We start from the raw sequence: 16,123 nt of genomic DNA on the forward strand, positions 1-16,123 counted from the left end.
AAATCGACCTGAAATGAACAGAATCTCAGCAACCAATTCACTACAGAAATTTTACTCAAAATTTCTGATCTAAGAAATAATAGAATTTAGGGGCTTGAAATACATGGGTAACAACGATACAGACTTACATTAATTAGGATGAAGTTCAAATGGGGATTTGCAGACATCTCAAGCACAAGGAACAAAGCAACACCTTGCTCTGTCAGGGAGATTACTTGTGGACTTGCAACTAGGAGAAGGCTTGTTAACAAGAGAGTGATATTTTATAGCAGGCCAGAGATGTGCTGCTGGAGAAGATGGGTTGGATTTTCTTAGACAATTGTTCTGCTGGAATGACAGGAGCCAGTTTGCTAAACACAGAGATCGCTTTAGTAGGCTTGTGTGCTCTCAGTTAAGTACTGTCTAGATCTCCTTTCTCATTCCTTTCACATGTTGCTGGCTTTGGGTTAACTTAAAAAATGTCCCACTCTACCTCCTGTATCTCCTGCATCAGTGGATGTCTCAGGTGAGCAAAAGGGTGAAAGAGGGAATTTTCTGAGATGCTCATGAAGTATGGGTAAGTAATAAGCCTGTGTTTCCTTCTCATATTCAAAATAATAGTGGGTGAAGCATAAGTGAATTCCTCTTTCTGTGTCTATTAGCAAGGGCACACATCTCAGGACTCATATTTCTTTCTGTATGATGCTGCGACTGCTGGTCAGATATTGCAGTACTGTTTTAAACAGGCAGGACAAGACAGATCTGTTACAGCATCTCTTTGCCATTGGTGAAAGCCAAATTACAGGTAATAAGAACAAATAAGCTTTTTGTAGAGGCTGAATAAGAGTCTGTTAATGTCATGGTTCTGTAATATATTTTCCGTAGTGCACACATTCATCCTTACTGATTCTGCATACTTTCTGGATTCATGGTGAATTCATATTTAGATCAAAGATCGCTCATTTCTTTGGCAGATCTTCCTGTTTCTTTCTTCTCTTAGTCTTTTTCTTCCTCACCTTTCCCACCTTCCCCTTACTCCCTTTGTGTCCAATATAGCCTTTTTATTGATATTTCCTTTTCTCACTGCTGATGTCGTCCTGCAGCAGCGTTGTCCTTTCTAGCACCAGCTCCTGTAACTGGTGGCTTTGAAACTCAGAATATTTGAGAAACCCTTGTGATTCTTTCCAGGGTTCATATTTGAAAATTAGGAAGAGTCAGTGGATGTGGACTAATAGCAGGTTATGCTAGGAAATTTTTAATGTTACAGCAGAAATTGCTGTGCAGCTATTTCAGGGATACGTTCTTGAGTTGTTACATGGTTGGTAAAGAAATATGATAAAGAGATAGTAGGACTTAAATATTGCAGCAAGAGCATGACTCTACTGCTGTTCTTTTCTTGCAACATTGTATTCTTGTCAGCTAAATAATGACAATACTGAGTAAGAGACTTTGAGGACTGGTACCAGACAGTGATTCACTTAAAATACAAGAGCACATATAAACCTGACTCTTATGTTTTACGGCTTTATTCATTAAATTTAATTGAATTCACTCTCTATGCATCCAATTCTGGAGTCATCACTACAAGAGACATGTGCATGCACTGGAGAGAGTTCAGCATAGGACCATGAAGTCCGTTTAGGGTCTGGAGCATCTTTCCTAATAGAAAAGATGTTGTTCAGTCTGGAGAAGAGAAGGGTTAGGGGAAAGTTCACCTATGTGTATAGATACCTGGTGGGATAGTGTAAAGAAAATGGAACTAGGCTTTTTTCAGATTGACAGGGCCAGAGTCAATGGGCACAAACTGAAACGCTATAGGCTCCCTCTGAATATCAGGGAACACTTTTTTACTGTGTGGGTAACTAAGCATTGACATAGTTTGCCCAGAGAGAAAAAAGTAAAACGATGTCTAGGTATGTTCCTGGTTCTAGGTGTCCCTGCTTGAGCATGGGGATTGGATCAGGTGATCTCCAAACTCAGCCATTCTGTGATCCTTTCTTATTTTCCCAGTAATGAGGAACTTTTATGGAAATCTCTATCCTTTACTGCAGTTCTGGTAAAGCTAATGAGGAAGATATGTTATTGTAATCAACTCTTTTAACATTATGTAATCTTAAACTGTTCTGAGGAAGAAAAGCACGCTGCACCATCAGGGTGAAAATGATAGCTGTTTTCCGCTTCAGAACAAGTGAGTGAACATTGCTGTTGCTACCTGCTAATGCTGATATAAGTTGTGAATCTGCGGCTACACATGAGACATCTAATAACCATTTGTGAAGGAGAGTAAAGGGCATTTTTTAGTTGCATCTTTATATTACACAGAAAAGGACAGCACTTTCATGATGTCAGGACCTTGACTGAGAGTCAAGTGGTTATCTGCAGCTGATAAGATGAATCTGAACAAGAAAACTAAACTGATGAAAAGAAGGGGCTTTGGTGGCTTTTTTTTTAATTTATCTTTCTTTTGTTCTTCAAACAGTGGAAGCTCTACATTTGGGAACACTGATGGCAGCACACGGTTATTTCTTTCCAATCTCAGACCATGTTCTAACACTAAAAGATGATGGCACCTTTTATCGATTCCAGGTAAGTGTTTTCAACACATTCTTAATTTATGCAAATGAAGGCTTATATTAAAGGCTTTATACAAAAGTTCATAGCAAGTTTTAACATACTTTGTTTAACATACTTTGTCTCTTGTGTAACCTAGTAAATAGTGGCAATTCAAACAAAGTAGTATTGAAGTACTGTGTATTCTTCAAACAATTGCAGACACATTTCTACATTGATCTCTCAGTCTCATTGCATACAAAAAAAAAACATACAGATGCTTCAGAACAAGTTGGAAAGTTATATATGTACGCCTATACCTACACATATTACTCAGGTACCTACATAGTTGTATTTTATCATACTAGATTTCAAACTATGGGCTTGGGGACCAGGACTGTTGCTTTTCTGATAATGAATACCAGTCTAGAAATTTGCAGAGAAATGCCACCTTTGGCTTGAAGCAAATACGCTTGTACAGCATCTGATTATGTATTCTACAGAAGGAATTAACTTTGCTTGCCATGTATCACCACTGGCAATAGTGGCTGCATTTTGTATTGCTCTTCCTATTAGGTGGCCCAACAGCTGCTCCAAGATCTTCCTTAGAGATTTGTTGTTTTGAAATGAGATGATGATTATCGCTATGAAACTGATGATATGAAATAACATAGTGATCCTGCCATGTTAGTTTTGTGTTAAATACTAACAGAAAAATATCTGGTACAACAAAATCCATTGTCTTCAAGATATTTACATCTATGCTTTGTTTTAAACATTGTTCAAGCAAGAAGCTATCAAGAATATAAATAACTGAGATTGTGGTCTTTAAAATGCGGAGAAAACCTGATATATTGGAGACCAATCATAGTCTCAACCATTGTATTACATTAATTGCTGTGCAATACTTTCATCAGTATTTTGGCTTGAGTTCCACAGACCCATATAAGAAAGGTTCATAATATTTGGTCTAAAACAAAATCTTAGAGTGAATATAATTAATTATGTATAGCACAGTGTGTCAAGAAAGAGAATGATAATTTCATATGTGCATACAGTATTATCATACTTTCATATGTAGATTCTGTGGGTCAGACAATACCAAAACCCTGTTCTTCAGCAAGACCATAAGTTACATGTGTATGTGGGGAACACAAAGAGCAGTCACTCCAAGCCTCCTTGCCCAGATTCACACTTATGTTTGATCTTGGAGAGAGAATTTGAAGGAAAATATTTCCTTCTCATGATGCTTCAGTCCCATCAATGTTCAGTATTAAAGAGGAGAGGGATGGCACATAGGTGAAGGGACTTACTGCTGAGGGAAGGACACTGATGTGATGAGGTAACTAAAAAGTGTAAAGAATTCATGGAGTGGTTGAGGCTCCAGTTCTTGGTTTTCTCTGCATAAGTAGTGGCCAGAAGGAGAAAATATCTGAGGACTTCATTTTGTAAAGAATGGGGCTTATTTATGGGAGTGTTGGTCATCAAATTCTGAACAGCTTCTGGACTGCTTCTCTCTTAAACGTGTGAAATTAGCACATCTGCTAGCATGAAAATTTGACTGAAGGAAAGTATAGATTAGAATTAGCTGCACTGTGAACAACTAAGAGTACTGCAGCTACCCTGCTGTGGGCTTTCCTCAGAGATGTCTACAGCCTGCATGTTTAGACATGAAGTTTCAGTGAGGGTTAGTTATTAGAATTATGTCAGTTGATTTACATAAGTTAAGGATTTGGCACCTATTTGACATAAGCATAAGAATAAGGTAATTTCCTCAAGTGTTACTCAGTATATATCCGCAGTATTTTGTTTGTTTGCTGCTTTGTGGTACTTTTTGCATTGCTATTCCTATGTTACAATTTTAGCTGTTAATGTATAGCATGAGAAAAAATTCATAGTGGTGTCATACTGTTAACTGGAGTTCTAACAGCAAAAGTTATAACTTCACATTCCCCACCAAAATAAGGCTAATATAAAATCTGCTGCTAAAGCTGCTAAATTGGAAGATGAAGACAACATACTCAATGAGGAGGGAAGTTTGACTGCAAATGCATGAATTTTGAACTAGAATAGTTGTTTGGGTGCTTTGGAATTAGGACTCCCTGAGTATTGGACAAGATTCACAAATTTCTGGATATTTTAATAAAAAGAGTAAGTCGTGCACTTGCCAGCACTGAAAAGTTCAGAAGCCTTCCCTGCAGAGTAATCTCTCTCTTCAGTACAAAGGTCTAACCTACAAAAAACAGGCTATCTACAATAATGTTCTCCATGCACTTCATTTTTTGTTTTCGAAAGGGTGACACATTCCCCCATGACGGTAGAATTAATTTAATTTGTTTTAAACAACCTTCTGTTGTATACAAATAGCTAAAAGCAATGGAGATTGTGCTTCATTTATGCAAATACCCTTTTACAGGAAAAATTATACTTTTTCAGTTATTCCTCGTGCCATCAGGAGGGCTGTAAAGCCATAGTTATATTGGCTTTTTTAAATAATAGCTCCTTAAAAATAATAATAAAAAAATCCAGATCATTCTTTGACCTACTTAGGTGTAGTTAGGTTAGTTTCTGTGATAACAATTTAATTCAAGGGGGGTGGATCTAAATATTAATTGCCTTACAGAGGAAACTTCCTAGTAGTCTCAACAAGGCAAATCAGAAAATTCAGGGGCAGTGATACTTTCTGAGCCATCTTGAACAGCTGCATTGTGTTTTTGTGGTAATTTAAGCCAGGGACCAAAGAAGAAGCTGAATAGTTGCTAACCACCCTGCTCTACCTCAGGGCAAGTTGCTTTAGAAAACAGATCTTCCTAGGGCTAGGGATTACTCATTAAGACCTTTCATCTGAGTCCACATCAGTGCTAATAAGTCCTGGCAAGAAATGCCTGACTGGCCCTTTTAGCTTGTAAACTTCTATAATAGTCTCCCAGGGAAAGTTATGCTTTTTTTTTCAAGTTGCACATGCATTCTGAGTGTCTCAATGTTCATAGTGAAAAAATAATGTTTCCTATTATCTTTTGTCTTTAAGGAAGCTCCTAGGATCCTTGACGCTAATGATAATGACACTCCTATTTTTCTATAAGACTAATTTGTGATTTAATGTAAATTAATTTTTCAGAGATGAAGTTTAGGTTCTGCTGTTGTTCTACAACTTTTAAGATGGAAGGTATAAATACCTGAGAGAAAACGTGAAAATGGGAACATTTTCTTGTGAAAGTATGAATCTGGTGAAGATAGCAACAAAACCCAGGGATCTCAGCAAGATGAAGATTTCACCTGTGATGTCTTTTGTTCTATCACTTGAAACACTTTCTTGACACATTTAACTTCTCCAGCCATGTTTACCTGTGGCTACATTGGGAACAAAAATATGTAGCAATCATTGTAAGGATCTTGGCATATCTTTGCTGCAGAAGAGTGTAGACCATGAAGTGTTTTGGATCCTTGTGTCTCAGGTGGAATTACATTGCTTCCCACATCTCTCTGAGTCAGCTTTGCTTGGCTGGGTACCTCTTGGCTCAGTCCTGGACCAGCCTCCGGCCATTCTGAATCCTGAGGCTGTGGCTGAACATCACAGCTCTCTAGCCACTCTCCACAGCCTTTCTGGATAATCTACTATGCCTTGAGGGAAGGAATTTACTGGGAGCCAGATTTTAGAAATAAAGGAGAAGCAGGTATCTTATGCAGCATTTGGCAGATTTTCTGTGGCAGTTGCAGGTGCAAGGACTAATTCATTGTCTCTTCAGCTCAGGCTCATCATGAAAGGATCTGTTTAGGTTTCAAAGAGGCAAAAACAATTTCAAATCCCTGTGCTGACTACCCTATCTGTGTCCTTTTTCCTTTTTAAACTCCTTACTCAGGCATGCTTTCTCCCTCACTGCTTTCTGTGCTCATCCCCTTTCCAGGTTAGAAAAGAGGAGTCATGGAGCCAAAATCTTTATTGTTTCAAAATTCCTCATCTACTTTTTTTTTAATAATTCCGAGGTAACTGTGGAGCACTACTTGCTGTCATCCTTCCTCCATGGGCTTGACAGTGCTAGAACAGTGATCTTACCCTTTTCTTTTACCAGGAAATCATTTGAGCCAACTGCAGTGAATGTAAAACTGAATGCGCATAAATTCTGCCATCCATCATGCAAGGCATTACTTTTTTTTTAGCAGACTTGGTTTCTGCTGTTTATAAAGACTCCCTGGTGCCTGTGAAAAGAATAGCAGCAATATGCAAAGGAAGGTTTATGAGTGATTTGAATATTCCTCCTTCATCCCAGTAATTAGATTTTAAAAGATTTTGCAGATTGAAGCAGCTTCAGAAACAACAATTCTTTTCTTATTACTATCAACAAGGGGTAGCTGAAAGATGCTTATGATTTCCATCCTTAGTAATACAGTTTAATGCATTGAAATTAGTCATGTTTTATAAAAGCTGATGGGTAACACTGATTTTTATAAGTGGCTCTTTCATTAGCTCAGATATTATTATTGATTAATTTTTATGGTAGGGCCAAAGCAGATCTATTTGTTTTATCACAGGATTACCCACGATGCATAGCAGCTTCTGCTGCCAATTTGTTTAGTGGAGAATATGTACTATATTACAGGATTTTGTTTCATATGACTTTATTAATAGGAGGATTATGAATTTCTGTGGTTAGGTTTACCTAATTATGTTAGTCTATAATGTGAGAGAGCCAGTATGTGTTTGTGTGCAAAACCATTTTTTCCATCAGCAGCATAAAGATCGTTGTAGCAGCCTGTTTTTTCTGAATGCTTAAATGGCTCTACAGTTGCATGTACAGTGCTAGGTAAGCATTATTTCTCCAGCTGTTGACTTGTACTTATTCAAGTTACAGATACAATTAAACAAAGTGCCTTCAAAGTTACTGATAAAAACTGGCAGCATTATTTCTGCCTGGGCTCATAAACAGTGCTTGACTTTGCCCAAACCATTCTACCACCCACCTTCCTGCCAGCTATCAGTGGGACATCATGGCAAAATGACAAATGTTCCCTGTTTAATACTTGCTCATGACAAACTGCTTCACACTTCCTTCTGAGGAAAGGTAAAATTATTAAGTACAAGATTTCCTTCAGGTTTTCTATATTTCACCAAAAAAAAACCAAAACCTTGATATTTCATAATCTTCTCTTTGAAAATGGTAGTGTAGAGGTACAACATGTTATATCACATCCATAACTCTCGGGGGGGGAAAGTCTCCACTTTGTATGGTTTCTACAATATGAAACAAAGCGCACAGAGTGTATAATATTTGTGCTATAGGAATATGGGATATTGCAAGGGATGTTAGAATTCATCTACAGTGTACTTGGGATATGCAAGTTGTAACAAATAGTTAAGGCAAGCTTTTTTTTTTTTTGCATAGCCCAGGTATAGAGAAGGTAATTTAAGTGGCAGGAGCCTCTTTGCATTGCTGTGGAAGATTTTAACAGATCAGATGAGAGCTGGAAGCTTTCTTCATTGCACACACCTCCTATTCTCATTCCTGACCTCATTCTGTGCTAACAGGGGTCTTCTTATTGGACTCTTTTAACTTCCTAATGTTTTCTTGTTGAATGAGGCAAATCTTTCCCCCGTCTTCATGGATAACGTCTCTAGCAAGTTCTTCTAAAGGATTGTTAAATATCTAGACTATAAAACTGTGTGGAGACTTTTAAAACAGAAGTGGAAAGATGTAAACTTAGCACATATGTAGTCACATGTTATGTGGTAGAACTATTTGAAGGATGAAGTAAAGACTCCAGCTGTGGGAAAATCAGGGTTTTGGAGTTAAAGGTTCCAGGGGGTTATGTCTGAGATCTTGTGCAAGCTCAGTGTTAACTTGCTTGGTGCAGAGTCTGGGACAAAAAATCTCTGCACAAGTAAGAGCCTGTGAGGGGTTGCAGCTGGGAGCAGTGGGGATTCACTCAGAGCAAACCCCAGAAGAATGAAGACAGGCAAGGGACTTTCCAGTGCACTTGAGGGATGCCTGAATGGGGGACCTTGATACACCTTTCCCTCAAAATTTAACATATCCTTCTAATAATTTAATTGTACTATTGTGGGAACCTTGTGACGAGGTTTCTCCCTGGGTCTCTTTTTCTGCCATGAGTAACATTACTTGAGATTTACTTTTGTTGCTATATTTTGTTAAAGGGTTTTCCTGTTTACCCAGTCTGCATGGGACATGGTGAGGTAGATTAAGACCAGAACTTTGTTAATACCAAACAATTAAACAAGAAAATGTGGAACACACCTTTGGGAAAGCATCAGTCCTTTTAACTACACACAAGTTTATTGTTGTTGTTGGGTTTTTTTCATACAATTACAGCATTGCAAAAATCCTTTAATCATATTCCATTTTCAGTGTCCAGGATTTTTTAAAGATTTTTCTTGATTTTTTTTTTTTTTTTAACCGGCTTTTTGCTTGAGTTTTTATTCTATCCCTTACCACTATTTTTTTGTGCCTGGTTTTAGAATTGTCCTTGTCTCTACACCCACTAATGCCATTTCCTGCTTTGAAAATGAATAATAGTTATCTACTCTTTGAATACAACTTTATCAGCACCTGTAGCTGCTTTTGAGCACATATCTTCCAGTGATACCATAATTCTAGAATTATAGAATGGTTGGAGTTGGAAAGCCCCTTAAGATCATCTATTTCCACCCCCCTTGCCATGGGCAGGGACACCTCACACTAGACCGTGTTGCCCAAGGCTCTGTCCAACTTGGCTTGAACATCGCCAGGGATGGAGCAGTTACCACTTCTTTGAGCAACCTGTTCCAGTGCCTCACTACCCTCACAGTAAAGAACTTCTTCCTTGTATCTAACCTGAACTTCCCCTGTTTAAACTTAAAACCATTGCTCCTTGTCCTATCACTAAAGTCCCTGATGCTTTATTTACTGGTTCTTTACTTACTGGTTCCTTACCTACTAGACAGAAAGTACTGTAGAACTTTGCCTTGGTCAAAATACATAGCATCTACTGTTTATGTCTCATCTGGCAGGGGCTTTACACTGTCAATGACCTAATATGTTTTTGAAAAATCAAAATTTTAGTAACCTTTAGCTTTTAAGGATTCAGAAATAGATAGTTTATTACAGTTGTTCAATCTAGACATCTAGAAAGATTAGAAGATGAAAATTTTGTCTTTTTCCCTTTTCTAGAAATGGTAGACCTTCCCTTGCTGTAGTCTCCTGTGGCCTTATGAGATTTTTTTTTTTTAATGACTGCCATATTTCAAAGGTTCCTGAAATTAATATTTTTACATGTGTAGCTTGCCCTTCAGGTAACTTGCACCCCTTTAAACATCATGCAGATAATCCAGTACTTTTGATAACTTTTGACAGTTATATGCTAGGTACTACAGAGAGAGGAGAAAGAGAAGTACCAGAGCAAAGTTGCATCATGATATTTCCATATATATAACTTACATATATATAACTTACAGTGCTGAGAGACCAGAAGTCATTCCTTAGGTTGGTGAGGCTTTTTAGTTTTCTACAAATAAGCACCGTTTACCCATGTGAAAACACAGTAATTCCTTAAGCATTCTGTGTTGAATTTCAGCAGGCCTCTGACCTGAATTGTCTGACCTCATAAAAATGTTTCTCTTCCTGTTTTCTGTCCTGTACTTTGCCCTGTAGTCTTACCTTCATGTCCAAAATAATTTTGGGCATGTTTGCAGAGCTGATTGCAGGCAGGCTTGAACTTTGTTTCCACTGGGAGCCAGCTGGCTGGTGGCCAGCTCCAGTGCTTGAGCTGATGAGCTGTATTTCTCAGCAGGTCCCATTAAATGCATCCAAGCACCATGCAGGCAGGGTCTCGGCTTGTAGTTCAAACACAGCTTGTGCCTACCTGGTTCAGAGAATCAGCAAGGAGAGCTCAGGCCTGTGCATTATTCCCTGGGCAGGAGGACTTTTATCTGAGCAGTCTCCCTCTTTCTGGAGACTCAAACAAGGAAGGCATTTAATAATCTTCTGTACTTATCCGTACCAACTGTCATTTGAACCCCTTTCTGATATTGTAATGTTTGCATTTTGCTGGGATTTCTGTTTTGACCACCCTTATAACACATTATTGAAGCCTTTTGTTACAACTTATCATCTGCTTTGCTAACTAAACCTTATGGTCTAACTTTTCAGGGTTTATCTCCCTGATGCAGGTAGGCTTAGACTCCTTCTTAGTACCATGCGCATTAATTTGTGCTTTTAGCATGATCTTTGTTACATGTTTAGTTGGTTTGAGATTACCAGTAGGCGATTACACTGGCCTGTCACTCCACTTTGACTCTAAAGGTACTTGGACATTTAGCACAGTCTCTTTCAATAACTGCCATCTGCCATTTCTTTGTCTCTTGGTATACTTTCCTCAGAGACCTCGCTTGCCTTTTCTCTGAGCCTGCTGGCCCTTATGCTGCTGTACTCTTCTTTGCAGAATACCAGTCTCATCCTGCAGTTTCACTCCAAGTACTACACAGCTGCAAAGTCTTGGTTATGTATTCTGTAAAGGGACAAAATCTATTTTATCTGTTCCCTCAAAAGTGTTGTTCAGCTTAAGAAAGCAAAAAGTGTCCTTGGTGCATTTTCACACTTCTCAGCATTGGTCTGAACTGAGTCCCTCTGTTAGAATCAGTTCTTGCCACCGGAACACACCTTTTCATCCTTCAGAAAAGCCTTGGCCACGTTGTCTCCTAGTGAGCTAAAGTGACATTTCACGACCTTAAAGATCCTGTCCCCCTTCCCATATTCTGTTTAGTGCCCACACTCCCTTTGCCACTGATGTGTAAGTCCCAGTAAAAAGTTTAATGTTATTTTAACTAAATACTGAATCCAGAAACATCAGATGTATCCTTGATTGTTATGATGTCTTTGATTGCCTCTCAGAACTATTTACTGCAGTATTCTTGCTGGCTGGGAGTAACTTTTCCTTTATGTATGAAACAACAGACTTATTCGTGCATCATAAACATATAGGTGTGAATATATAGTATTTCCTCATAGTTTCTGTGAAATGAATGCCCAAAGCAGTTGTGGAATTTGCTTAGAATCAGAAGACAGAATTTATTTTTTTAATCTTTGCTGGGATAGGAGTACATGTAATTTCTCAAGTGTATTCATGTAATTTGTCTAAGTGTGTATGAGGAGGCTGAATATGGAATCTGCAGCAAGTATACCCATAATTGAAAGAATATCTGTCTCTCTACTTCCAAAATGGTTCTTCCCCTGTACCTTTCTCCAGACGTTCTTCACCATAACTGCTACTTTCCTGTGAATAAAACCTAAGCCCCAGCCACTTTCAGCTCAGGAGCTGCCTGAGTGGATGTGGTTTATATGTATTTAGTAACCCTCACTGCATCTTTAGGGGTTTCTCCTTTTTACTTATACTGGTCACTTTGATTTCAGTGGCACCGCAAAGGAATAGTTCATAGGAGATTCATTCATTGCTGCTTCAAAGAACAAATTAATTTATGAGGAACACATCCTTTAAAGTTAACTTTTGTTCTTTTTTACCCTTTAACTAATCTTGGGTGCTACATAAATAGCAACTTCTAAATTGCTCCTGTTAAAGTTGATGGGTCATTGTTACAAGAGAGAGAGGTTTCTCACAACATGCATTTAACCTGAGTAGGTGCGAATGTATCACCCTTTGCCCCTGTTGCTTTCCAGATTAACATTAAAAAGGTTTGAGGGAAGTGGGCAGCAAGAGAGGTTTCCATTTTTACATCTGGGAGATCTTGGAGAAAAAAACCGTAAGAAACAGAGTGAAGCAGAAATTTTTCCTAAGAGAAGCACCTGTGTTTTGAAATACCACCCAGACCGATCCACGAATTTAATGTGATTGATTCAGCTGCTCAAATAAGATATAATTATCTGTCTATGCATGTATGTATATAAATATGTATGAATGTGTTATGTATAAAACACTATAATCCTTTACGTTTTATTAAAAACTTGCCATTTTAGAAAATAAGTTATTTGAGTGAAAAATGTCTTATATTCTTCATTTGGTAGAAGCAAATTATTTTAACAATACAGTACAGTTTTAATAAGCATAATGTTCAACTAGTTATCAATACCTTTATTGGTTTTCCATTTCAAATGTCACATTTTATATCATGGTTGGTAAAAAATTAGAAAAATCCCAACTTCAACAGATGCAAAGAACTTTGACAACTTTGTGAAAAGAGGTTGTATTTAGTGGCCTTTTTTAAAACAAATAGAAACAAATAGCTCCTAGGAAAGAATATTGACTATTAATATATACTAATGAAACCTCTCCAAAATCAAGAACTGAATGTACCCCAAAATATCTTCTGTCTTTTCACTTTCTAGAACTGATTCTTCAGGACATGTAGGAGGTGTTTTGCTAGAGAAGATGAAAAAGACAAGCTTGCTACCTAACCTTGTGGCTTTTGTTCCCTTAATTTTAAGAATACAAAGAACACTTTGTTCTTTTTCAATGTTATTCTGACACTAGTGCAATAAACAAGCATACAAAAGTAATTTTCTGTTTTGGTGCATATTTCAAAATTGCCAAATTAACAATATAATAGATCTACTAGAAATGTAAATTGACTCTGAAAACCAGTATCAATCCAAGGACTGTATAATACTTGCATTGTCTAACTTGAGTTCCCTACTTTTTTGTTTTGTCTATAGACACCCTATTTTTGGCCATCAAATTGTTGGGAGCCGGAAAACACAGACTATGGTCAGTGTAGAAACCTTTCCTATTTCTCTCGGGAATTATGTATTATATGAATGAAGACATCATTGCAGTCTGTCTTGTTTAATCATCCCACTGTTAAAAACATAATTATATGTCATGTAATTCCTGTACAAGAATTGCTGATGTTGAAATGAATGTCATGTTACATTTTTTAAAGTTTATTAAAAGTTTGTTGAAGTCAAACTTGGAGTTGATTTGAGGGGAAAAGAAACAAAAAAGCCTCAAAAGTCCTCAAAACCTGCCTTGCCATTTACATCTGTTTGCTCCAGGAAGTGTAATTATTTACAGTAACAAAGTCTCAGTAAAGCAGAGGACACTTTACTGATGGTTGTGCAATAGGTATTTTCAAATTCAGACTCAAAGATATGCCTAGCTTAGATATCTTACATCTGATACAAACTGTGTAGAAAATTATTCATTATGGAAACTAGTATGGTTCTAATATTAGCTATATTAGAAAATACCTTGTTTATTTGTCTGTTTCTTGGGGTTTTAATCATAAATTAAACACTGTAATTACTGATGTGTGCTTAGGAAAATCTGGACATAAGAGTAAAGTATTACAAAAAACCTCAGAAAATAATTATAACAAAATTAGGTGCTGCTCCACGCCAAATAGTGATATAATTTTTAAAGAAAATGGCTTATCTATGAACAGTCTCCTGTTCATTCTACTCTAGACCGTAAGTCCACAGCTCATCTGAAGACCAGGTCACTTATTTAGATAACTAAGCATGTACATGATAGTTTACCTGTTTAAAAACTCAAACTTTGAAAGTCTCTATTTAAAGCTTTTTGGAAATTTAGATATGTGTTCACTTGTAATATGGATTTATTCTCAGCCCTTAGGAGCTGAAAACTGCAGGGATGGATGGTTCCAATAGATGCTTCCTTCCTGCAGTGGACAGAGTTTAATTTCAGATACATTGCTAAACAAAACAATTTCAAGTTGAGACTCTCAGCAGAGCTGAGTGCATTCAATGTAGAGTTTGAAAACAGTGACAGTTTCCTCATCTTATAGAAGGAGAAAAATGTTAATCTTTCTTCATTACACTGAAATTTGAAGATGTCCAGCAAATTGTTATTGAAAGCTAGAGAGGAAGGGTAATCCATACCACATCTGAGTGATTAGCCACTCTATATGAGGAAATTAGTCTCTGAAGGAGAAATGCTTGATTTACCACTTATTACAGTGTTTTTCCTTTCCTTGAAACTGTTACTTGCTTTTCTCAGAGGGGCACTTCAGTATACTCTCCTAATATGTTAAAGATCAGAAAGTAATTTACTATGGTTTTAAGTGACATTAAGTTGTTCAGCTGTAATATGTGTTACATTACCAGGGGATTTTAAGAAATAACTATATGCTTAAAAGGTCTGAACTTGAGATCAGGCTGGGAAAGTTTCAATTAATATCCTTTAAACTAAATTAGGAGAGATTAACTTTCTAGTCACAGCTGATGGCTGGACTGGAATTACACACCTTAGTCAGTAAATAGAAATCTTATACAATCTGTCCATTTTTTTTTGCATACCAGAAATGCAGAATTAAATTTAGGATCAGTTTCTTCATCATGCAGGAAGGTGCCTTTGTTGACAGTAAACATACTCATTTGAGAGCTTTTAAGATTTAAATATAAGTGGAAAAATATGTTGCAATTGGTGAAGTTAAGCTTTCCTGTTGCAGAGGGTTGAAGGAAGGGAGAGCCCTAACCCTGCCATCTCATTGCTCCTTCTGAGTCATGAGCCAAAGGTGCAAGCCTGTAAGAAACCCACCCACAGTTCTGCCATGCAACAGGGGCAGAGCACTAGATCTACCTAAGGTGGCTGTGTGCCATTTGAATTGACTAATGCCAGAGCATTCACAGGAAAATAATTTTTTGAGACAACTTCTCAATACTTTTCTTATTAGGTTAGCATCTTCCCCACCCCAGAACTTAACATTTGTGTTGTGACCTGAGGATTTTTTCCTGATGCCTTTTCATGAGTATAAAAAGAGGGCAGATAAGGGGAGAACTGAATACTGCTGCTTGTGCAAATGGTGGCATAACTGGTGTAAACAGTATTCATCAGAGGAATACAGACAAATCAAGCAGATAATATTCAAGAATCCAATCTAAAGTAGGATTGAAAAAACTTAAGGATATTGCATTTCACATCAAATACACTCCAAAGAGGTTCTGCAGGCTTCAGAGTAATTCTGTTACTTCCTAGAAAACAAATAGAATTTGTGTTCTTATAGATATGCAAATTCATTTCATACTTGTCATGTATTATGGTGTTCTGCAGTGCTTCCATTTTCATGGTCTTGTCCTGAACAAGCTTGAAACTACATCTCCTAAAATTAATGGCTGCCGCAGGCAATAGGAGTCTCTCAAGTCCAGCAAAAAGGAGGCTTTCTCTGTAATTTCCCTGTATCAAAGTTATTAACAAAGCAAACCACTTTCTTTGGCATTGACCTGATTTTACAAATCTTAACAAATACACTACAATTTCATTTTAATTTAAAAACTGCTCCCAACCATTACTCAGCCATAGGTGGGCTACTGTCCAGAATGTAGCATACTGCTGAAAAATAATGAATCTTAAACTAGAACTTAAATGAGATTGAGGTATTGCCAGAGTTAAGTCAGAAAGAAATAATCTTTATATCTTTGTATAGCATGTTGCTATCTTCTCTAAACTGTAATTTCTTGTTCCACATGAGCTTGCAATGTCAAATATTTTCATTAAAAGAGATGTCTCTGTAGAAAATGTGAACAAAAGAGAAAACAAGAGTCTTCCAGAATGTCAAGAAGCTGCATGCCCATTCTCATAATAAAGCTATGTCTTGGTGGCAAAAAAAGGGCTTGAATTAATTTATTGTATG

General features: G+C 37.3%; 1 protein-coding gene across 7 annotated transcripts in view; it reads left to right on the forward strand.

Moving 5' to 3' along the window:
• The window catches only part of RGS7 (regulator of G protein signaling 7), a 261,029-nt gene that overhangs the window by 175,814 nt on the left and 69,092 nt on the right, over positions 1–16,123 (forward strand). For 6 of the 7 annotated variants that reach the window (XR_009746551.1, XR_009746552.1, XM_061471174.1 and 3 more), the window contains exons 5-6: positions 2,459–2,565; positions 13,188–13,239. Coding sequence is in view for 5 of the 7 variants with exons in the window: in XM_061471174.1 (XP_061327158.1) it covers positions 2,459–2,565; positions 13,188–13,239 (159 nt within the window). In the remaining 2 variants the exon portion in view is untranslated. The remainder of the gene's footprint in view (positions 1–2,458; positions 2,566–13,187; positions 13,240–16,123) is intronic. The other variant, XM_061471177.1, reaches the window with a different exon arrangement.

The sequence above is a fragment of the Pezoporus flaviventris genome, unplaced genomic scaffold (assembly GCF_033815535.1).
Source record: "Pezoporus flaviventris isolate CSIRO_AGI_PZ_B2104156 unplaced genomic scaffold, CSIRO_AGI_Pfla_v1 ptg000066l, whole genome shotgun sequence".
Lineage (NCBI taxonomy): Eukaryota > Metazoa > Chordata > Aves > Psittaciformes > Psittacidae > Pezoporus > Pezoporus flaviventris.